The sequence below is a fragment of the Lonchura striata genome, chromosome 3 (assembly GCF_050655825.1).
Source record: "Lonchura striata isolate lonStrDom1 chromosome 3, ASM5065582v1, whole genome shotgun sequence".
Taxonomy (NCBI): Eukaryota; Metazoa; Chordata; class Aves; order Passeriformes; family Estrildidae; genus Lonchura; species Lonchura striata.
In genome coordinates, this window is record NC_140705.1 from 2,178,582 (window position 1) to 2,202,506 (window position 23,925).

Sequence of the window (23,925 nt, forward strand, 5' to 3'; positions counted from 1 at the left end):
AAATGGCACAAGAGAATCCTAAAACCTCACAGAAATGGTGCAAGAGAATCCTAAACCTCACAGAAATGACAAAAGAGAATCCTAAAACCTCACAGAAATTACACAAGAGAATCCCAAACCTCACAGAAATGGCACAGGAGAATCCTAAAACCTCACAGAAATGACACAAGAGAATCCCAAACCTCACAGAAATGGCACAAGAGGATCCTAAACCTCACAGAAATTACAAAAGACAATCCCAAACCTCACAGAAATGGTGCAAGAATCCTAAAACCTCACAGAAATGGCACAAGAGAATCCCAAACCTCACAGAAATTACAAAAGACAATCCCAAACCTCACAGAAATGGTGCAAAGAATCCTAAAACCTCACAGAAATGACACAAGAGGATCCCAAACCTCACAGAAACGGCACAAGAGAATCCCAAACCTCACAGAAATGGTGCAAAGAATCCTAAAACCTCACAGAAATTACACAACAGAATCCCAAACCTCACAGAAACGGCACAAGAGAACCCCAAACCTCACAGAAACCTCTGGGAGCTGCTACACGAAACCACTGAGCACAGCTGGCAAATATTCTCACATTCCTTTGCGTTCGCTGCAAATATTCTCTGAAAACCCTCAAAGAGCGCCGGCGTTGGGCAACACCCCACAGAAAGAGGGCGAGGTGGAAACTGGGAACCCCTTTGAAGCCCTGCGACATCCGAGGGCCGGGGGACGCGGATTAAAATGTGATTCATGGGAAGGTTTTGGCTCCCAGCGCTGCGCCCGGCCCAGTTCAATCGCGTCGGGAAAAAGAAAAATCGCTTGGCCGAGCAATCCGTGGCTGGGGGAATTCCTGGGCCGGTTGTTCCCGGGATAATCTTGGCTCTGTTGGGTGTTGGTTTCAACGTGGATCCGTCGGGGTTTTTATTATTTATTTTTTTTTTTTCCAAGGTTTTTGTTGGCACGGCGGGCAGGAATCGCCGGGTTCCCACAGGAGGCAGGGAGAGGTGGAGAGGATCCATCGCCTCTCTGCCAGGTTTGGGTTTGTGGGTTGATGGCAGCCTCGCCCTTTTTGCAGCAGCTGGGCTTTGGAACAGCCACCTCTGCTTTTGGACACGAGGAAAAGTGGAATTCTTCCCACTTCCAGGCTCGTTAATGCACAGAAAACTCACCCGGAGCTCAGATTTGGAAAATCGCCGGGGCAGCTCTAGCGCAGATCCACGTGCAAAACTCTCCTTTGGGAGGGAAATGACTTTTTTTGGGTTTTGTTTTTTTTTTTTGCCATGTGGATAATCCTGAGAGCCCAGGAGGTGATGGATGCAGGCAGAGCAGAAACAAAAACCGCTCATCGCTGCCGCGCTCTCCTCGTACACCTGCCCCGAAATTCCATCATCCCGACCTCCTCCCAGCCAGAAGATCCTCCGAGAGATGGAATTCCATTTCATCACAATTAACTCATTATTCCCTCCGCCAAACCCACACGTTCCTCTCGGCCCGGCAGCGTGGTGTAAAAAAAAAATATTTGACAAACCCGGAATCCTCCCGTTCCAGCTCTGCAACATCCCCCGGGAGATTCGCAAAGAAAGGACATGAAGCAGCGCCAGCTTCGGGGCAAAATTGATCAAAAAAAGCCAAAAAAGCAGGAAAATGGGCAAAAAAAGCCAAAAAAGCAGGGAAATGGGCTCAAAATCAGATCAAAATCAGAATGGGTAGAGGGGGAATGTGGAAAATGCTGTGCTAGAAGGAAAAGAGGGGAAAATCTCTTATGCCTGCCTGGCCTGTTTGGTGGGGTCATGGTTGTCCAGGTGGTTGTAGCTTTGGGCCAAAATTGATAAAAAAAAAGCCAAAAAAGCAGGAAAATGGGCAAAAAAAGCCAAAAAAGCAGGAAAATGGGTTCGCAACCAAAATGGGCAGAGGGAATTTGGGAAAATGCTGTGCCAGAAGGAAAAGAGGGGAGAAGCTCTTACGCCTGCCTGGCCTGCTTGATGGGGTCATGGTTGTCCAGGTGGTTGTAGCTTTGGGCCAAAATTGATCCAAAAAAAGCCAAAAAACCAGGAAAATGGGCAAAAAAAGCCAAAAAAGCAGGAAAATGGGTTTGCAACCAGAATGGGCAGAGGGGGATGTGGAAAAATGCTGTGCCAGAAGTGAAAGAGGGAGAAGCTCTTACGCCTGCCTGGCCTGCTCGGTGGGGTCCAGGTTGTCCAGGTGGTTGTAGCTTTGGGCCAAAATTGATCCAAAAAAGCCAAAAAACCAGGAAAATGGGCTCGAAATCAGAATGGGCAGAGGGGAAACGTGGAAAATTCTGTGCCAGAAGTTAAAGAGGGAGAAGCTCTTATGCCTGCCTGGCCTGCTCGGTGGGGTCCAGGTTGTCCAGGTGGTTGTAGCTTTGGGCCAAAATTGATCCAAAAAAAAGCCAAAAAAGCAGGAAAATGGGTTCCCAACCAGAAGGAAAATGCTGTGCTAGAAGTGAAAGAGGGAGAAGCTCTTACGCCTGCCTGGCCTGCTCGGTGGGGTCTTGGTTGTCCAGGTGGTTGTAACTTTGGGCCAAAATTGATCCAAAAAAAGCCAAAAAAGCAGGAAAATGGGCAAAAAAAAGCCAGAAAAGCAGAAAATGGGCTCGAAATCAGAATGGGCAGAGGGGAAACGTGAAAAATTCTGTGCCAGAAGTTAAAGAGGGAGAAGCTCTTACGCCCGCCTGGCCTGCTCGGTGGGGTCGAGGTTGTCCAGGTGGTTGTAGCTTTGGGCCAAAATTGATCCAAAAAAGCCAAAAAACCAGGAAAATGGGTTCCCAACCAGAAGGAAAATGCTGTGCCAGAAGGAAAAGAGGGAGAAGCTCTTACGCCCGCCTGGCCTGCTCGGTGGGGTCCAGGTTGTCCAGGTGGTTGTAGCTTTGGGCCAAAATTGATCCAAAAAAAGCCAAAAAAGCAGGAAAATGGGCAAAAAAAGCCAGAAAATCAGAAAATGGGCTCGAAATCAGAATGGGCAGAGGGGAAACGTGGAAAATGCTGTGCCAGAAGTGAAAGAGGGAGAAGCTCTTACACCTGCCTGGCCTGCTCGGTGGGGTCCAGGTTGTCCAGGTGGTTGTAGCTTTGGGCCAAAATTGATCCAAAAAAAAGCCAAAAAAGCAGGAAAATGGGTTCCCGATCAGAAGGAAAATGCTGTGCCAGAAGTGAAAGAGGGAGAAGCTCTTACGCCCGCCTGGCCTGCTCGGTGGGGTCCAGGTTGTCCAGGTGGTTGTAGCTTTGGGCGGTGTCCGCGGGGTTCCTGTCCGCCGGGCGCCACGGCCGGAGCTCCCTGGTGGTCCCCACGGAACGTTTCCCCTCGGGGCCGCGGCGTTTTCCCGGCTGCGCCTCGGCCACGACGAGCTGGGCCTTGGCCGGGGTCTGAGCGGGGAGGTGGAGAGGAGAAAACGAGTTTGGAAATGGGATTGGCAATCGGCGGTGGAGCGGTGCTCATTAGGGGTTGAGCTCCAAATTGGGGCTCGGCGAGGAAGCCGAGCCCCGAAATGCGTCCGGAAGGAGTGAGCCGCTGGTGGGATGCCGCGGCTTCTCCCCGCCGCCTCCCGAGAGCCTGATTGAAAATTAAAATTTAAATTTAAGGGTTGAAAGTTGCTTTTAATTAAAGGGGATGATCTCGAAAAGATCACGGGGCTGAGGGGATGGGAGCAAGATCCTCCCGGTTCTCCCAGTGGAGGAGCTGAGGTTGAGGCAGAGTTAGAGAAACAAAGCCGGGATTTATTAGTTTTAATTAATTGGGTTTAATTGATTGGTTTTAATTGATTGTTTTTAAGGATGTCCTTGGGCAGCACAAGCGCCCAGCCAAGGATGGACGACGGGTCGCTGTCGGATTGAGCCTTTTTCCAACCCAAAAATGGGGCAAAAAGAGGCGTTTTTAGAACTTTTATTCCATTTTCAGTCCCACGCGACGGCGGCGGGGACAACGCGGACGTTATAATCCACGCCATCACAATCAGAAGCCAATTATTTCCTAATTAAAATTCATTCTAAGCGTCTCTTGACCTATCAACTTTTATGACGCCAGAATTACCTCAAAAGCAATCACCTAAAATTACCTTTCGTGGGTCCTCCAACGCTTCTTTCGTAGTTTTATTTCTCTGGAGGTCTCATTTGCGAGGCCGTCCTTTGAAATTTGGTTTTTAATTCCATTTCTCCCTCAGCGACACCCGTCCTATTCCAAAGGCCACTTAGAAATTCAGGATTTAGAAACGGCACCTCGAAATTTAGAATTTAGAAATGTAGAATTTAGAAATGTAGAATTTAGAGGTTTTTTTATCTCCAGGTTTGCACGCAGATGCAGACGACGCGAGCCTTCTGCCAGGCTTGGAGAATTCTCTACAAATCCATTTCCCACGGGTTGCAAGTTTTGATGAAGTTTTATAAAAGTTTTGGGTCATTTGCATATCGGGGGTTAATTATTCAATCACAACCTCCCACTTTGCTCCCATCAATTCGAGGTTGTTTAAACTTTTTTGGGGCCTGAAGCTGGAAAAAAAATTTGTTTTGTCTGGTTGAACTGTGAGGAGAACCTGCTAACATTGAGTTAAACGCTGCTGAGAATTTTAATTAAATTAATTAATTAATTGAATTAATTGAATTTCCCTGCTGAAAGGCACAGACCCACAAGAGAACAATTTGTTTGACCTGAGAGCGAGGAGGAATTTTCCGAAACGGAAGGGTGGAGCCGGGATTGTGGGTGTGGGGTTTAAATGGGAATATCCACGGCGGGAAATTCGGAGTTTAAGGGGTTAGAATATAGTCCTAGCTGTGAATATAGAAATTTTAATATAGTCATAGATATTAATAGAGTCATTTTAATATAGTCATGTCTGTGAATATAGTAATTTTAATATAGTCATAGATATTAACATAGTAATATTAATACAGAAATATCTATTAATTTAGTAATTTTAATATAGTAATATCTGTGAATATAGTAATTTTAATATAGTCATAGCTGTGAATATAGAAATTTTAATATAATAATAGATATTAATAGAGTAATTTTAATATAGTCATAGCTGTGAATATAGAAATTTTAATATAGTCATAGATATTAATAGAGTAATTTTAATATAGTCATGTCTGTGAATATAGTAATTTTAATATAGTAATAGATATTAACATAGTAATATTAATACAGAAATATCTATGAATATAGAAATTTTAATATAGTAATATCTGTGAATATAGTAATTTTAATATAGTCATAGATATTAATATAGAAATTTTAATATAGTCATAGCTATGAATATAGTAATTTTAATATAGTAATAGATATTAATAGAGTAATTTTAATATAGTCATAGCTGTGAATATAGAAATTTTAATATAGTAATAGCTATTAACCTAGTAATATTAATACAGAAATATCTATGAATATAGAAATTTTAATATAGTCATAGCTATGAATGTAGTAATGTTAATAGAGTAATATCTATTAATATAGTAATATGAATACAGTAATATCTATAAATATAGTAATATCATATTAATATAATAATACTATGAATATAGTAATATCTATGAATGCAGTAATATCTATCCATATAGTCATATTTATGAATATAGTAATATCATATGAATATAGTAATATCCATTAATATAGTAATATCTGTGAATGTAGTAATATCTATCATTATAGTAATATAATATTAATATAGCATTGCTATTAATATAGAAATATTTATGAATATAGTAATGTCATATTAATATAGTAATTTCTGTGAATATAGTAATATGTGAATACAGTAATATCTATGAATGTAGTAATATCATATTAATGCAGTAATATGATATGAATATAGTAATGTTGTATGAATATAGTAATATATTAGTAATATATGAATATAGTAATATATTCATATAGTAATATCTATGAATATAGTAATATTTATTAATATAGTATTATTATATTAATATAGTAATATCCATGAATATAGAAATATATGAATAAAGTAATATTTAGGAATATAGTAATATCTATGAATATAGTAATATCATATGAATATAGTAATAACATAAGAATATAGTAACATCTATGAATATAGTAATATAATATGAATACAGTAATATCTATAAATGTAGTAATGTCTATGAATATAGTAATATGATATGAATATAGTAATATATATGAATGTATAACATGGGCTAACAGTGAAAACAATTGAGGTGTTGTTTCTTAACTGGATAGTTTAAAAATTTAAAAGTTGATTAGTGATTGGGTAAACGGTGAAAACAATTGAGGTGTCATTCCTTAACTGGATAGTTTAAAAGTTGATTACTTATTGGGTTAACGGTGAAAACAATTGAGGTGTCGTTTCTTAATTGGATAGTTTAAAAGTTTAAAAGTTGATTAGTGATTGGGTTAACGGTGAAATCAATTGAGGTGTCGTTTCTTAATTGGATAGTTTAAAAGTTGATTAGTGATTGGGTTAATGGTGAAAACAATTGAGGTGTCATTCCTTAACTGGATAGTTTAAAAGTTGATTAGTGATTGGGTTAATGGTGAAAACAATTGAGGTGTCATTCCTTAACTGGATAGTTTAAAAGTTTAAAAGTTGATTAGTTATTGGGTTAACGGTGAAATTAATTGCGATGTCATTTCTCAATTGGATAGTTTAAAAGTTGATTAGTTATTGGGTTAATGGTGAAATCAATTGAGGTGTCGTTTCTTAATTGGATAGTTTAAAAGTTTAAAAGTTGATTAGTTATTGGGTTAACGGTGAAAACAATTGAGGTGTCATTTCTTAATTGGATAGTTTAAAAGTTGATTAGTTATTGGGTTAACGGTGAAATCAATTGAGGTGTCGTTTCTTAATTGGATAGTTTAAAAGTTTAAAAGTTGATTAGTGATTGGGTTAACGGTGAAAACAATTGAGGTGTCATTTCTTAATTGGATAGTTTAAAAGTTGATTAGTGATTGGGTTAACGGTGAAATTAATTGCCGTGTCATTTCTTAATTGGACAGTGTAAAAGTTGCAGGGGCGCCCGGGCAGCCGTCCTGGCGTGCAGAACGCGTGGGAGACGCGGCATCGATGACACAAAATAAAACATCCGAGCTTGGACACGACAAACGGCCTGGAGCGCTCCGACCCCCAGGAGAAGCCCCAGGGACACGGGGCAGAGGTGGAGAAGGTGCAGAGGGTGGAGAAGGTGGAGGAGGTGGAGAAGGTGGAGAAGGAGAAGAAGGTGGATAAGGCGGAGAAGGTGGAGAAGGTGGAGATGGTGGGGAAGGTGGAGAAGGTGGGGAAGGAGAAGAAGGTGGATAAGGCGGAGAAGGTGGAGAAGGTGGAGGTGGTGGGGAAGGTGGAGAAGGTGGGGAAGGTAGAGAAGGTGGGGAAGGAGAAGAAGGTGGAGAAGGTGGAGATGGTGGGGAAGGTGGAGAAGGTGGAGAAAGTGGAGAACATGGAGAACATGGAGAACATGGAGAACGTGGAGAATGTGGAGAATGTGGAGAACATGGAGAACCTGGGGAAGGTGGGGAAGGTGGAGAAGCTGGAATTTGGTGGGAAGGAGAACATAGAGAAGGTGGAGAAGCTGGAATTTGTAAGGAAGGAGAACATGCCGAAGTTGGAATTTGGTGGGAAGGAGAACATGGAGAAGGTGGAGAAGCTGGAATTTGTAAGGAAGGAGAACATGCAGAAGCTGGAATTTGGTGGGAAGGAGAGCATGGAGAAGCTGGAGAAGCTGGAATTTGGTGGGAAGGAGAGCATGGAGAAGGTGGAGAAGCTGGAATTTGGTGGGAAGGAGAACATGGAGAACATGGAGAAGCTGGAGAAGCTGGAATTTGGTGGGAAGGAGAACACGGAGAACATGGGGAACATGGAGAACGTGGAGAACGTGGAGAACGTGGAGTACATGGAGAACATGGAGAACATGGAGAACATGGAGAAGCTGGAATTTGTTGGGCAGGAGAACATGGAGAACGTGGAGAACATGGAGAACATGGAGAACATGGAGAAGCTGGAGAAGCTGGAATTTGGTGGGCAGGAGAACATGGAGAAGCTGGAGAACGTGGAGAACGGGGAGTACATGGAGAACATGGAGTACATGGAGAACATGGAGAACATGGAGAACATGGAGAAGCTGGAATTTGGTGGGCAGGAGAACATGGAGAACGTGGAGAACGTGGAGAACACAGAGAAGCTGGAGAAGCAGGAATTTGGTGGGATGGGGGCCTACCTCGGGCCGCGCGATGCGCAGCTCGCGCACCATGGCCACGTAGAGCTTCTTCCAGGCGCCCGGCGCGGCGGGCGAGGGGCCGGGCCCGAGCCGCCACCCGAACCGGCAGCACTTGGGCATCCACAGCTGGTCCAGCTCCGACAGCGCCTTCCAGGGCCAGCTCACCTGCAAACCCGGGAGGAACCGGGAGGAACCGGGTGGAACCGGGACAGGGTTGGGCCAATCCCTGAACGGATCCAATTCCCAACCCGGGAGGAACCGGGAGGAACCGGGAGGAACCGGGAGGAACCGGGACGGGATCTGGGCCAATTCCCGAACGGATCCAATTCCCAACCCGGGAGGAACCGGGAGGAACCGGGAGGAACCGGGACAGGGTTGGGCCCATCCCTGAACGGATCCAATTCCCAAACGGATCCAATTCCCAACCCGGGAGGAACCGGGAGGAACCGGGAGGAACCGGGACAGGGTTGGGCCAATTCCTGAACGGATCCAATTCCCAACCCAGGAGGAACCGGGACGAGGTTGGGCCAATCCCCGAACGGATCCAATTCCCAACCCGGGAGGAGCCGGGAGGAACCGGGAGGAACCGGGAGAAACCGGGACGGGGTTGGGCCCATCCCTGAATGGATCCAATTCCCAAATGGATCCAATTCCCAACCCGGGAGGAACCGGGAGGAACCGGGACGGGGTTGGGCCAATCCCCGAACAGATCCAATTCCTGAACGGATCCAATTCCTGAACGGATCCAATTCCCAAACGGATCCAATTCCCAACCCAGGAGGAACCGGGACGGGGTTGGGCCAATCCCTGAACGGATCCAATTCCCAACCCAGGAGGAACCGGGACAGGGTTGGGCCAATCCCTGAACGGATCCAATTCCCAACCCAGGAGGAACCGGGACAGGGTTGGGCCAATCCCTGAACGGATCCAATTCCCGAACAGATCCAATTCCCAAACGGATCCAATCCCTGAACGGATCCAATTCCCAAACGGATCCAATTCCCAAACGGATCCAATTCCCAAACGGATCCAATCCCTGAACGGATCCAATTCCCAAACGGATCCAATTCCCAAACGGATCCAATTCCCAAACGGATCCAATTCTCAAACGGATCCAATTCCCAAACGGATCCAATTCCCAAACGGATCCAATTCTCAAACGGATCCAATTCCCGACCCGGGAGGAACCGGGACGGGGTTGGGCCAATCCCTGAACGGATCCAATTCCCAAACGGATCCAATTCCCGAACGGATCCAATTCCCAAACGGATCCAATTCCCAAACGGATCCAATTCCCAAACGGATCCAATCCCTGAACGGATCCCATGTAAAGGTTTGGTTAAAGCATTTGGGGTTTCCAAGGATTTTGGGATGTGGGGCCATTCCAGCTCTGGATATTCCCTGGTTCGAAGGGAGATTATTCTGTATTCTTAATTAATAAAAGGTACTAAAGCAGGGCTCAGTCAAAATGAGATTATTCTGTATTCTTAATTAATAAAAGGTACTAAAGCAGGGCTCAGCCAAGATGAAATTATTCTATATTATTAAATAATTAAAGGTACTAAAGCAGGGCTCAGCCAAAATGAGATTGTTATATATTATTTATGATATATTCTTAAATAGTAAAAGTTACTAAAGCACGGCTCAGCCAAAATGAGATTATTCAATATTCTTAAATAAGAAAAGTTACTAAAGCAGGGCTCAGCCAAACTGAGATTATTCAATATTCTTAAATAATAAAAGTTACTAAAGCAGGGCTCAGCCAAAATAAGATTATGATACATTATTTATGATATATTCTTAAATAATAAAAGTTACTAAAGCAGGGCTCAGCCAAAATAAGATTATGATACATTATTTATGATATATTCTTAAATAATAAAAGTTACTAAAGCAGGGCTCAGCCAAAATGAGATTATTCTATATTCTTAAATAATAAAAGTTACTAAAGCAGGGCTCAGCCAAAATGAGATTATTCTATATTATTTATGATATATTATTAAATAATTAAAGGTACTAAAGCAGGTTTTAGCCAAACTGAGATTATTCTATATTATTAAATAGTAAAATTTACTAAAGCAGGGCTCAGCCAAAATAAGATTATGATATATTATTTATGATATATTCTTAAATAATAAAAGTTACTAAAGCAGGGCTCAGCCAAAATGAGATTATTCTATATTCTTAAATAATAAAAGTTACTAAAGCAGGGCTCAGCCAAAATGAGATTATGATATATTATTTATGATATATTCTTAAATAATTAAAGTTACCTAAGCAGGGCTCAGCCAAACTGAGATTATTCTATATTATTTATGATATATTCTTAAATAATAAAAGTTACTAAAGCAGGGCTCAGCCAAAATAAGATTATGATATGTTATTTATGATATATTCTTAAATAATAAAAGTTACTAAAGCAGGGCTCAGCCAAACTCAGATTATTCTATATTATTTATGATATATTCTTAAATAATAAAAGTTACTAAAGCAGGGCTCAGCCAAAATGAGATTATTCTATATTATTTATGATATATTCTTAAATAATAAAAGTTACTAAAGCAGGGCTCAGCCATAATAAGATTATTCCATATTCTCCAATAACACGGAATATGACATTAGCAGGGTAATAATGGCCCTGAACAGGAATTTTTCATTTAAACACTTTGGGCAGTGCTTTTCGATTAATCTCCCATTATTTTCTGGATTTTGGGAGCCCGAGTGGTTTTGCTCCAAAGCCCATCTGTGATTTTCTGTTTCTCCACGTCCCTTTGGGCATTTCAAAGGATCCGTTTTCCTCCTCACAGGATGAATTCTTGTTTTTTTGGAAAAATATCTCGCAGTGAATGAATGGCTTTGCACACAGCGGTTCGGAGGAAAGTGATTTTTGGGAATAAGCAGCCGTGAACATGCATTTTAAATTAGTCATAAATTCCATGAATTTTGGCCAAATTTGGCTCAATTTAAACTCCGAGGCACGAGCAGCGCTAAGCCTCCGCCTAAAGCATCGCCAAAAATCAATGTTTTCATTTTTAATTTATTGATATTTTTTTTTAAGCTGTTTTTTCCAGGTGGGTGGTGAATTTTTATTTTTATTTTTATTTTTATTTTTATTTTTATTTTTATTTTTATTTTTATTTTTATTTTATTTTTATTTTTATTTTTATTGTTATTTTTATTTTTATTTTTATTGTTATTTTTATTGTTATTTTTATTTTTATTTTTATTTTTATTTTTTTTTATTTTTATTTTTATTTTTATTTTTATTTTTATTTCTATTTTTATTTTTATTTTTATTTTTATTTTTATTTTTATTTCTATTTCTATTTCTATTTTTATTTTTATTTTTATTTTTATTTTTATTTTTATTTTTATTTTTATTTTTATTTTTATTTTTATTTTTATTTTCATTTTTATTTCTTTATTTTTATTTTTATTTTTATTTCTATTTTTATTTTTATTTTTATTTTTATTTTTATTTTTATTATTTTTATTTTTACTTTTATTTCTATTTTTATTTCTATTTTTATTTTTATTTCTATTTTTATTTTTATTTTTATTATTTTTATTTTTATTTCTATTTTTATTTCTATTTTTATTTTTATCTTTATCTTTATTTTTATTTTTATTTCTATTTTTATTTTTATTTTTATTTTTATTTTTATTTTTATTTCTATTTTATTTTTATTTTTATTTCATTTTTTTTTACCTGCGCGCACCGACAGAGGCTCCGTGGGTCCAGGAAGGAGAAGATGTGCAAGGAGAGGACTCGGGGCAGCGTGGTGCTGAAGTCCACGGCCTCGACGGGGACGCGCAGCTGCCCGGCGCAGAATTTCTGCAGCGACGGCGAGCAGCGTTCCAGCAGGTCCAGCAGGATCCTCCTCCTCTGCCCGTCCGTCCACTTGTCAAACTCAACAAAATAAAAAAAATAAAAATAAACTTAAAATAAATAAATAAAGGAGTTCCCGGCGCGAGAAAACGGAGATTCGGCTTTCGAAAAGGGAAAACACGGGAGAAACTTCTGGTGAGTCGATGCGGAGGAATGGATGGAGAGATGAGAAAAATAATTCTGAAACTACAAATGGTTCCCAACCCTGAAATGATCCAGGAGAACCCATCCAGGAGTGACTCCGGCTCCCGGGACCAGCTCCGAGATTCGGCTCACGGAAAAGTGTCGGAACTCAGAACGTCCCTCAGACGTTTTTGGATGTTCCGGGCCCGGGTCAGAAGCATTTGAGACCCTGGCACAGCTGCAAACAGCTGTGAGTTTGGGTTTGAGCCATGGAACGAGTTACCAACCTTGCAGGGAGAACAAGAAGTCACCAAAGTTTGGATGTTACAGTAGAAGTAGTCACAAAGTAGAGGGAAGAATTTCTGAGTGCTGTACAGGGGGTTTGGTTTTGTACATGGGGGTCAGAGGTTTAAGATGGATTTGGGATTTGGGCCTGCCCTGTCCTCCCTCTTTCTCCTTCCTCACCTCCATGTTCTGGTGATGTTGGCACTCACAGACTGGTTTGGAGGAGAAAAGCACCATTTGATATAGGGAATAGGTATTGGGGAAAAATTATAAACATTTAATATGTAATGTATCATATAAAATATAGAAAGGCACCATTTAATATAGGGAATAGAAATTGGGGAAAAATTATAAACATTTAATATGTAATGTATCATATAAAATATAGAAAGGCACCATTTAATATAGGGAATAGGTATTGGGGAAAAACTATAAAAGAAGAAGAAGAAGAAGATGAAGAAGAAGAGGAAGAGGAAGTGGAAGAAGAAGAAGAAGAAGAAGAAGAAGAAGAAGAAGAAGAAGAAGAAGAAGAAGAAGAAGAAGAAGAAGAAGAAATCAATCGAATCAGCCCCAAAATTCCCTCAAATCTGCCCCCAAAATTCCTTCAAATCAGCCCCAAAATCCCTCAAATTGTCCCCAGAAATCCCTCAAATCTGCCCCAAAATTTCTCAAATCTGCCCCCAAAATTCCTTCAAATCAGCCCCAAAATCCCTCAAATCTGCCCCAAAATCCCTCAAATCTGCCCCAAAAATCCCTCAAATTGTCCCAAAATCCCTCAACTCAACCCCACAAATCCCTCAAATCTGCCCCAAAAATCCCTCAAATCTACCCCCAGAATTCCCTCAAATCTGCCCCAAAAATCCCTCAAATTAACTCCAAAATTCCCTCAAATCTGCCCCCAAAATTCCTTCAAATCACCCCCAAAATCCCTCAAATTAACTCCAAAAATCCCTCAAATCTGCCCCAAAAATCCCTCAAATTAACTCCAAAATTCCCTCAAATCTGCCCAAAAATCCCTCAAATCTGCCCCAAAAATCCCTCAAATTAACTCCAAAATTCCCTCAAATCTGCCCCAAAATCCCTCAAACCTGCCCCAAAATCCCTCAAATCTGCCCCATCCTCTGCTCCTCAAAGCAATCCCAATTTCTGCAGATAAATTTCTGAATATAAGAGCTGAAAATAAAATTATTTTTCTGTCACGCCCCATCCTCCTCTCCTCGGAGCAATCCCAATTTTCGCTGATAAATTTCTGAATATAAGGGCTGAAAATAAAATTATTTTTCTGTCACGCCCCATCCTCCTCTCCTCGGAGCAATCCCAATTTTCGCTGATAAATTTCTGAATATAAGGGCTGAAAATAAAATTATTTTTCTGTCACGCCCATCCTCCTCTCCTCGGAGCAATCCCAATTTTCGCTGATAAATTTCTGAATATAAGGGCTGAAAATAAAATTATTTTTTCTGTCACGCCCCATCCTCCTCTCCTTGGAGCAATCCCAATTTTCAATGATAAATTTCTGAATATAAGGGCTGAAAATAAAATTATTTTTCTGTCACGCCCCGTCCTCTGCTCCTCGGAGCAATCCCAATTTTCGCTGATAAATTTGTGAATATAATATTTTGGGTTTTTTCCCCAATATTAACGAGTTCCCCCATGGCCTGGGATGTGATTTCAGCGGTCCCACCGGTCGGACCGGATTCCCCGCAGTTTTTCCCCAAAAAAACCCAAAATCACCGCGGGGGAGAAAAGGATTTCAAATCATCTGGATTTAGGGTTAAAAAGGGAAATAAAAGAAATAATCTTAAATTTTGCCCCTTGCTGGAGCTGCGCCTGTGTAGCCGGCTCATGATAAATGATAGTAAATAAATACTAATGATGATAAATGATATAATTGATATAATTGATAAATGATAATAATTGTCAGATGTGATGATTGTTCAGTGATTAAATAGAATTGCTGTTTAATTGCAAGAATATTAATGAGAAATTGTGGTCAGGGGGGCCTAAGAAAGGTCACGAGGAACTCGTGTCCATGTAGACAACAGAACAATAGAAGTTGGATAATGAATGTGGAATAAGGATAGAATATAAAATAATAGAATGATATAGAATAGAATATATAGAATATAGGATAATATAGAATATAGAATAATGATAGAATATTAAATAATAGAATAATATAGAATAGAATATATATAATATAGAATAATATAGAATATAGAATAATACTAGAATATTAAATAATATAATAATATAGAATAGAATATAATATATATAATATAGGATAATATAGAATATAGAATAATAATAGAATATAAAATAATAGAATAATATAGAATAGAATATATATAATATAGAATAATACTAGAATATAGAATAATACTAGAATATTAAATAATATAATAATAGAGAATAGAATATAATATATATAATATAGGATAATATAGAATATAGAATAATAATAGAATATAAAATAATATAATAATATAGAATAGAATATATATAATATAGAATAATATAGAATATAGAATAATAATAGAATATAAAATAATAGAATAATATAGAATATAGAATAAAAATAGAATATAAAATAATAGAATAATATAGAATATAATATATATAATATAGAATAATATAGAATATAGAATAATAATAGAATATAAAATAATAGAATAATATAGAATACAATATATATAATATAGAATAATATAGAATATAGAATAATAATAGAATATAAAATAATAGAATAATATAGAATATAATATATATAATATAGAATAATACAGAATATAGAATAATGATAGAATATAAAATAATAGAATAGTATAGAATATAATATATATAATATAGAATAATACAGAATACAGAATAAAAATAGAATATAAAATAATAGAATAATATAGAATATAATATATATATAATATAGAATAATGACAGAATATAAAATATAAAAGCTGGGTTGGAGTCAGATGTTTTCTGTTGGTTCGGGCTGGGACACGCTGATCAATATTGGAATATTATTGTAAATATTGCACAGGGAGTTTGTGTATTTAATGTTTGTAACATTAAACTGGGGACTGGGTTTAGGCTGGGGACACACTGATCAATGTGGGTGACCAATATTGGAATATTATTGTAAATATTGCACAGGGAGTTTGTGTATTTAATGTTTGTAACATTAAACTGGGGACTGGGTTTAGGCCGGGGACACACTGATCAATGTAGGTGATCAATATTGGCACATTATTGTAATATGTTAAATATATTTTTATATATTTAAATATATATTTAAATATACGTAAATATATGTATTAAATAAATATATATAAAATATATTGTAAATCCAGCCCAGGGAGTTTCTGGTATTTCATGTTTGTAACATCCCACTGAGGACAGACCTTTGGCAGGGCAGACAGAACACGTTAAAAATAACCAAAAATAAACAACTTTAAAAACCAGCACAGACAATTGATGATTTCTGCTTTGGCTGCGGGGCTGACATGGATTTTCCACAACCTCGGGATCATCAACACCACAAATTCCAGCAACTTGGAGAAGGTCATGGGAGCCAACGTGGACAATCCTGCCCGGAGCTCTCAGATTTCTCCTCCTGGTTCCTCTCACCCAACTTTGGGCTTGGTGGGGATTTCAGAGCAGCTTTTGTGTTTCATTTCTCCTCCTGGTTCCTCTCACCCAACTTTGGGCTTGGTGGGGATTTCAGAGCAGCTTTTGTGTTTCATTTCTCCTCCTGGTTCCTCTCACCCAACCCAGGCTTGGTGGGGATTTCAGAGCAGCTTTTGTGTTTCATTTCTCCTCCTGGTTCCTCACACCCAACTTTGGGCTTGGTGGGGATTTCAGAGCAGCTTTTGTGTTTCATTTCTCCTCCTGGTTCCTCTCACCCACCCCAGGCTTGGTGGGGATTTCAGAGCAGCTTTTGTGTTTCATTTCTCCTCCTGGTTCCTCACACCCAACTTTGGGCTTGGTGGGGATTTCAGAGCAGCTTTTGTGTTTCATTTCTCCTCCTGGTTCCTCTCACCCAACTTTGGGCTTGGTGGGGATTTCAGAGCAGCTTTTGTGTTTCATTTCTCCTCCTGGTTCCTCTCACCCTACTTTGGGCTTGGTGGGGATTTCAGAGCAGCTTTTGTGTTTCATTTCTCCTCCTGGTTCCTCTCACCCAACTTTGGGCTTGGTGGGGATTTCAGAGCAGCTTTTGTGTTTCATTTCTCCTCCTGGTTCCTCTCACCCATCCCAGGCTTGGTGGGGATTTCAGAGCAGCTTTTGTGTTTCATTTCTGCTCCTGGTTCCTCACACCCAACTTTGGGCTTGGTGGGGATTTCAGAGCAGCTTTTGTGTTTCATTTCTCCTCCTGGTTCCTCTCACCCAACTTTGGGCTTGGTGGGGATTTCAGAGCAGCTTTTTTGTGTTCTCCTCCTGGTTCCTCCAATTATTATCCAACTAATTATTATCCAGCCAATCTGTGTGTGCACTTGGTAGATAAAATGTTATTTATTGCAGGTTTCAAAGACACCATCTGAACATCCAGCATCTCCTCTGAAGCCTTCACGGACATTTCCCAGGTTTTTTTCATCTCGTTTCAGCTCATTCCAAGGATGGAACGTGATTTCCCCGACTTCAAAACTTACGGAATGTGGGAGCTGAGGGAACGGACGCCTTTCCTCAAAAGCAGAGCAGGGAAGTGAATCCCATTTTTCCATAAGAGGAGGAATTCTGCGTTCCAATGAGATTAAACTCCCGCTCGCTTCCAAAATCTGCCCGCAGCAAATATTTATTTAAAGAGAAAATTTACCCATTTTCCAAGGAGGGCTCGTCTTTCTTCAAATACCTACAAAACACACACACAAAAAGAGAAAAAAAAAGAAAATTGAGTATTTAGAGGGGAGTTGGTACACGCTGAGAAAAATCCAGCTTGAAAAATAATTCATGAAACGTCAACGGAATCGCTGAATGGATGATTTTGGGGGAAAAAAAAATGATGGAGATCCTTTAATCCAAACTCCCTGACAGGATCAGCTAACGGGGAAAGCTCAGGCACGTCCGTGAGTTTTGGGGATTTCATTGGATGGAGATTCCAGAAGCTCTCCAAACGTCGGGTTCTCCGCTCCTTTCGTCATTCCCAAATCCCTGGGCTGGATTTCTTCCATAAATCCGTGAATTTCGTGTACTGCAGGGCCCAGGAACGGACCGAGAATTCCCAACGTTCCCGTGGAGAGGGAAAGAATCCACATCCCTTCTCCTGCCACCAACACTCGTCCCTTGACTGTTCCTTGGTCACCCTGTTGGGAACTTCTCGTTCCCACGCTCCTGGGACCTCCTGGCTCGAGGCCCCACCCCTGGAAGTGTCCAAGGCCGGGTTGGACGGGGCTTGGAGCAGCCTGGGACGGTGGGAGGTGTCGGGGTTGGAGCTGGATGAGCTTTAAGGTCCCTTCCTACACAAAATATCCAGGGATTAGGAGGCCACAACCTCTCTGGAAAATCTCCGGCTCTCCCCAAACTCACAGCCAGGAATTCCTTCCCAAGATCCCATCTAAATCTCACTTTTCCCAGTGTCCAGCCATTCCCTGTGTCCTGTCCCTCCGTCCCTTGTCCCAAGCCCCTCTCCAGCTCTCCTGGAGCCCCTTTAGGCCCTGGAAGGGCTCTGAGCTCTCCCTGGAGCCTTCTCTTCTCCAGGTGAACACCCAAAGCTCCTGGAAGGGTTCTGAGGGTCCTTCCCTTCTCCAGGAGAACATTCCCAGCCCCTGGAAGAGCTCTGAGGGTCCTTCCCTTCTCCAGGAGAACATTCCCAGCTCCTGGAAGGGCTCTGAGGAGTTCCTGGATCCTTCTCTTCTCCAGGAGAACATTCCCAGCCCCTGGAAGGGCTCTGAGGGTTTTTCTCTTCCCCTGGAGAACATTCCCAGCTCTGAGCTCTCCCTGGATCCTTCTCTTCTCCAGGTGAGCATCCAAAGATCCTGGAAGGGCTCTGAGGATCCTTCCCTTCTCCAGGAGAACATTCCCAGCTCCTGGAAGGGCTCTGAGGGTCCTTCCCTTCTCCAGGAGAACATTCCCAGCTCCTGGAAGGGCTCTGAGGGTCCTTCCCTTCTCCAGGAGAACATTCCCAGCTCCTGGAAGGGCTCTGAGGGTCCTTCCCTTCTCCAGGAGAACATTTCCAGCTCCTGGAAGGGCTCTGAGGATTTTTCTCTTCTCCAGGAGAACATTCCCAGTTCCTGGAAGGGCTCTGAGCTCTCCCTGGATCCTTCCCTTCTCCAGGTGAAGCCCCCAAGGTGGATCCATGGGAATTCTTCTCTCCTGGCCACGCCGCGATGGGAGGTGCCCTGGAAGCTGAACTTCCCACCTCTTCCATGTCACGAATTCCGTTCATCCCGACTCGGGGTGCCCGAAATCCCGCACGGATTCGATCCCAACTCAGCGGAACCTTCGGGAACGGGACGCCGAGATCCGCCTTCGCTCCCCGGCCGCTCTGCAGCGCCAACTCCCACCGAGGACCACCCCCGTCCAAATCCAGAGGAGGATTCCCGATGCTGACCTTCATCCCTCGGGAGCCGGACCTCAAAGCGCCACCACCACCACCAAAGAACCTCCTTTAAACCTCGGGATGGACACCTGGGAGCGAAGGAACGCTGGAGGTGATTTTGGAAAAACGGAGTTAAAAAATCAAAGGAAAAAACCAACAAGCTGAACATGGAAAAAGGATTTGCCCCGAGGGAGGATGGATCGTCAAAGATCTGAGATGTTCGTGGTCTTTGATCAAAGACAGACGCGGATTTGCTTCCGGCGTTCTTGGAGACGCGTCCGAGCCGAGGCTGTCCCCAAGTTCTGCCTCTCCAGGCATTGGCAGGGTTAATTAGCAGCAGGAGGGCCCAAATTGGGTGTAATGACCAAACCCATGTCCTCTGCGCCCATGGAGCGCTCCGGGACGATTTTGGGATCTGCTGTCCCACATCCGCGGCTTCGGGGGGTTTGAGGATGCTCAAGAGGCTGGAAAATCCCTCCGTCCTTCGCTGAAAATTCCACTGGAGGTTCTTCTGCCTCCGAGCTGAATTCCTGCCCAAATCCTCTCCGGAATTCCAGCCCTTCCCAGGATGGAATCTGCAGGGTTCTCCATCTCCTCACCTGCAGCACCACCCTGGAGCATCTGGGATTTCATCCATGTTTTTGTGGCCGTGAAGGATTTTGGGATTTCGCTGTAAGTGCCATTGGAGGTTCTTCTGCCTCAGATAATTCCTGCCCAAATCCTCTTTGGAATTCCAGCCCTTCCCAGGATGGAATCTGCAGGTTCCTCCATCTCCTCACCTGCAGCACCATCCTTGACTGGGATTTCATCCCAGCTTTTGTGGCCATGAATGATTTTGGGATTTCACTGCAAATGCCACTGGAGGCTCTTCTGTCTCAGATGAATTCCTGCCCAAATCCTCTCCGGAATTCCAGCCCTTCCCAGGATGGAGCCTGCAGGGTTCTCCATCTCCTCACCTTCAGCACCATCCTTGACTGGGATTTCATCCCGGCTTTTGTGGCCGTGAAGGATTTTGGGATTTCGCTGTAAGTGCCACTGGAGGTTCTTCTGCCTCAGATGAATTCCTGCCCAAATCCTCTCTGGAATTCCAGCCCTTCCCAGGATGGAATCTGCAGGGTTCTCCATCTCCTCACCTACACCACCACCCTGGAGCATCTGGGATTTCATCCGTGTTTTTGTGGCCGTGAAGGATTTTGGGATTTCGCTGTAAGTGCTACTGGAGGCTCTTCTACCTCAGATGAATTCCTGCCCAAATCCTCTTTGGAATTCCAGCCCTTCCCAGGATGGAATCTGCAGGGTTCTTCATCTCCTCACCTGCAGCACCACCCTGGAGCATCTGGGGTTTCATCCGTGTTTTTGTGGCCGTGAAGGATTTTGGGATTTCGCTGCAAATGCCACTGGAGGTTCTTCTGCTTCAGAGCTGAATTCCTGCCCAAATCCTCTCTGGAATTCCAGCCCTTCCCAGGATGGAATCTGCAGGGTTCTCCATCTCCTCACCTTCAGCACCACCCTGGAGCATCTGGGATTTCATCCCGGCTTTTGTGTCCGTGAAGGATTTTGGGATTTCCTGCTTCTGCCTCCTTGACTTTGGCCTGAGCCCGGCGGTGATCCTGCCTTCAAACCCTGGAATCATGGAACGCTTTGGGTGGGAAGGGACCCTAAAGCTCATCCAGTTCCAACCCCGACGCCTTCCACCACCCCAGGGTGCTCCAAGCGTCCAACCTGGCCTTGGACACTTCCAGGGACGTTGAATCCAGGAGGTTTCGGGAACCACAGGAGGGTTTGGGATGGGATCGACCTTCGGGATCGTCTCTTCCCAACCCGCTGAGAAGATGCCAAGTGCGGGTCGAAATCCTTCCCTGGGAAGGTGGTGAGGCCTGGGATGGAATTCCCAGAGGAGCTGTGGCTGCTCCTGGATCCCTGGAGGTGTCCCATGAATTCCATCCATGAATTCCATCCATGAATTCCATCCATAAATTCCATCCATAAATTCCATCCATAATTCCTCCATGAATTCCATCCATAAATTCCATCCATGAATTCCATCTATGAATTCCATCCATAAATTCCATCCATAATTCCTCTATGAATTCCATCCATAAATTCCACCTATGAATTCCATCCATAAATTCCATCCATAAATTCCATCTATGAATTCCATCCATAAATTCCATCTATAAATTCCACTCATAAATTTTATCTATGAATTCCATCCATAAATTCCATCTATGAATTCCATCCATAAATTCCATCTATAAATTCCACTCATAAATTTTATCTATGAATTCCATCCATAAATTCCATCCATGAATTCCATCTATGAATTTCATCCATAAATTCCACCTATGAATTCCATCCATAAATCCCACCTATAAATTCCATCCATGAATTCCATCTATAAATTCCATCCATAAATTCCATCTATGAATTTCATCTATAAATTCCATCTATAAATTCCATCCATAAATTCCATCTATAAATTCCATCTATAAATTCCATCCATGAATTCCATCCATGAATTCCATCTATGAATTCCATCTATGAATTCCATCCATAAATTCCATCCATAATTCCTCTATGAATTCCATCCATAAATTCCACCTATGAATTCCATCCATAAATCCCATCTATAAATTCCATCTATGAATTCCATCCATAAATTCCATCTATGAATTCCATCCATAAATTCCATCCATAAATTCCATCTATAAATTCCACCTATGAATTCCATCCATAAATTCCATCTATGAATTCCATCCATAAATTCCATCTATAAATTCCACTCATAAATTTAATCTATGAATTCCATCCATAAATTCCATCTATGAATTTCATCCATAAATTCCATCTATGAATTCCATCCATAAATTCCATCCATAAATCCCATCTATAAATTCCATCCATGAATTCCATCTATAAATTCCATCCATAAATTCCATCTATAAATTCCATCTATGAATTCCATCCATAAATTCCATCCATGAATTCCATCCATGAATTCCATCCATGAATTCCATCTATGACTTCCATCCATAAATTCCATCCATAATTCCTCTATGAATTCCATCCATAAATTCCATCTATAAATTCCATCCATAAATTCCATCTATAAATTCCATCCATGAATTCCATCCATGACTTCCATCCATAAATTCCATCCATAATTCCTCTATGAATTCCATCCATAAATTCCACCTATGAATTCCATCCATAAATCCCATCTATAAATTCCATCTATGAATTCCATCCATAAATTCCATCTATGAATTCCATCCATAAATTCCATCCATAAATTCCATCTATAAATTCCACCTATGAATTCCATCCATAAATTCCATCTATAAATTCCATCTATGAATTCCATCCATAAATTCCATCCATAAATACCATCTACAAATCCCATCTATAAATTCCGTCTATAAATTCCATCCATAAATTCCATCTATGAGATTTTTTACTTTTATTTTAATTTTTTAAAGTAAAAAATAATATATTTTATATATATTTATACATCGCGAGGAGTTTGTGTATCTGATACCTCCATATTTCCAACAGGGAACAAAAGCTCCAAGTTCTTATTCCATTTTTCATGACCACCTTAAGATTTTCGATTTTAAAATATTTTTTATTTTAGAATTTTAATATCTTTATAAAAATATATAAATATATGTATACATATATAATAAATAAATAAATAAATAAATAAATAAATAAATAAATATATATATATCTCCATACTTTTAACAGGGAACAAAATAAACCAATTTTTTTTTTTTAAAGAGCAAATTATTTGGCAAAATAGCATTATTTAAATCAAACACTTGTTTGCTTTAAATAGGTAAATCAGAATTTTCCATATCTTGATGCTAGATTTTATGTATATTTATACATCATGAAGATTTTATATGGATTTTAGTTTTATTTTAGATTTATTTTAGATTTTAGATTTTAAAATATTTTTTATTTTAGAATTTTTATATATTTATAAATATATATAATTAGAAAGATATAATATAGATATAGTATATATAATATATAATATATATTTTTATATATAATATATGTAAACATATATTATATATTACATATATAATATATTATATATATTATATAAAATATATATAAAATATATAATATATATTATATATATAAAAAAAATATAATATATCTCCATACTTTTAACAGGGAACAAAATTCAAAATTCCATTTCCCATGACCACCTTGGACTCACAATCTGGGGTGAAACTGGAGGCTTTTGGTGCAAAAAAAAAAGGAGAATTTTGTGACTTTCAGCAAAAATAAACCCAATTTTTTTTAAAAAAAAACCAAATTATTTGGCAAAATAGCTGGTATTTAACTAGTTTAAATAGTTGGTATTTAACTCAAACACTTGTTTGCTTTAAATCGGTAAATCAGAATTTTCCATCTTTTGAGGTTAACTTTATGTATATTTATACATCATGAAAATTTTATATAGATTTTATTTTATATATATATATATATATTTTTATATTTTTCAAATCTGTATCTCCTCATTCCATTTTCCTTGACCTCCATAAGAAAAAAAACCCAACAAATTAAATTTTTCCCCACCCTCGGGAATTGGGGAAATTTGGGATTTCGAGGCTGCTCCGAACCGATGGCGAGGGAACAAATCCTGGAGGATTTCCGGGAGCTCCGGAATTCCCAAATTCCCAAATTTTGGGTTTTTTTTGGGAAACTTGCCTTGTGGTTGATGCGCTGGTGGTTGAGGGGGGTCCAGGAGCTGAGGCGGAGCCGGAGCGCGGATCCATCCGGAATTTTGGGAGGCGCGAACGCCATGGGCAGGGTAGCTGAAAACGGGGAAAAATAGGGGAAAAATGGGATTTTAATGAGGGAGCCAAGGGAAGAAAGGTGGAATTTATCCCTGTG

General features: G+C 40.5%; 1 protein-coding gene and 1 long non-coding RNA gene across 19 annotated transcripts in view; both read right to left on the reverse strand.

The window, feature by feature from the left end:
* Positions 1 to 23,925, reverse strand: part of FBXO16 (F-box protein 16) — a 51,553-nt gene that overhangs the window by 21,142 nt on the left and 6,486 nt on the right. For 6 of the 18 annotated variants that reach the window (XR_014953509.1, XR_014953510.1, XM_085574318.1 and 3 more), the window contains exons 2-6: positions 23,740 to 23,846; positions 17,293 to 17,328; positions 11,898 to 12,098; positions 8,189 to 8,353; positions 3,180 to 3,557 (exon numbers count right to left, since the gene is read on the reverse strand). Coding sequence is in view for 16 of the 18 variants with exons in the window: in XM_085574318.1 (XP_085430444.1) it covers positions 3,180 to 3,557; positions 8,189 to 8,353; positions 11,898 to 12,098; positions 17,293 to 17,328; positions 23,740 to 23,846 (887 nt within the window). In the remaining 2 variants the exon portion in view is untranslated. The other 12 variants (XM_085574321.1, XM_085574317.1, XM_085574319.1 and 9 more) reach the window with 9 other exon arrangements.
* Positions 41 to 2,967, reverse strand: LOC146767758 (uncharacterized). The gene is made up of 3 exons (XR_014953511.1): positions 399 to 2,967; positions 89 to 119; positions 41 to 56 (listed from the first exon to the last, which is right to left on the reverse strand). It is a non-coding gene; the product is annotated as an uncharacterized LOC146767758 (long non-coding RNA).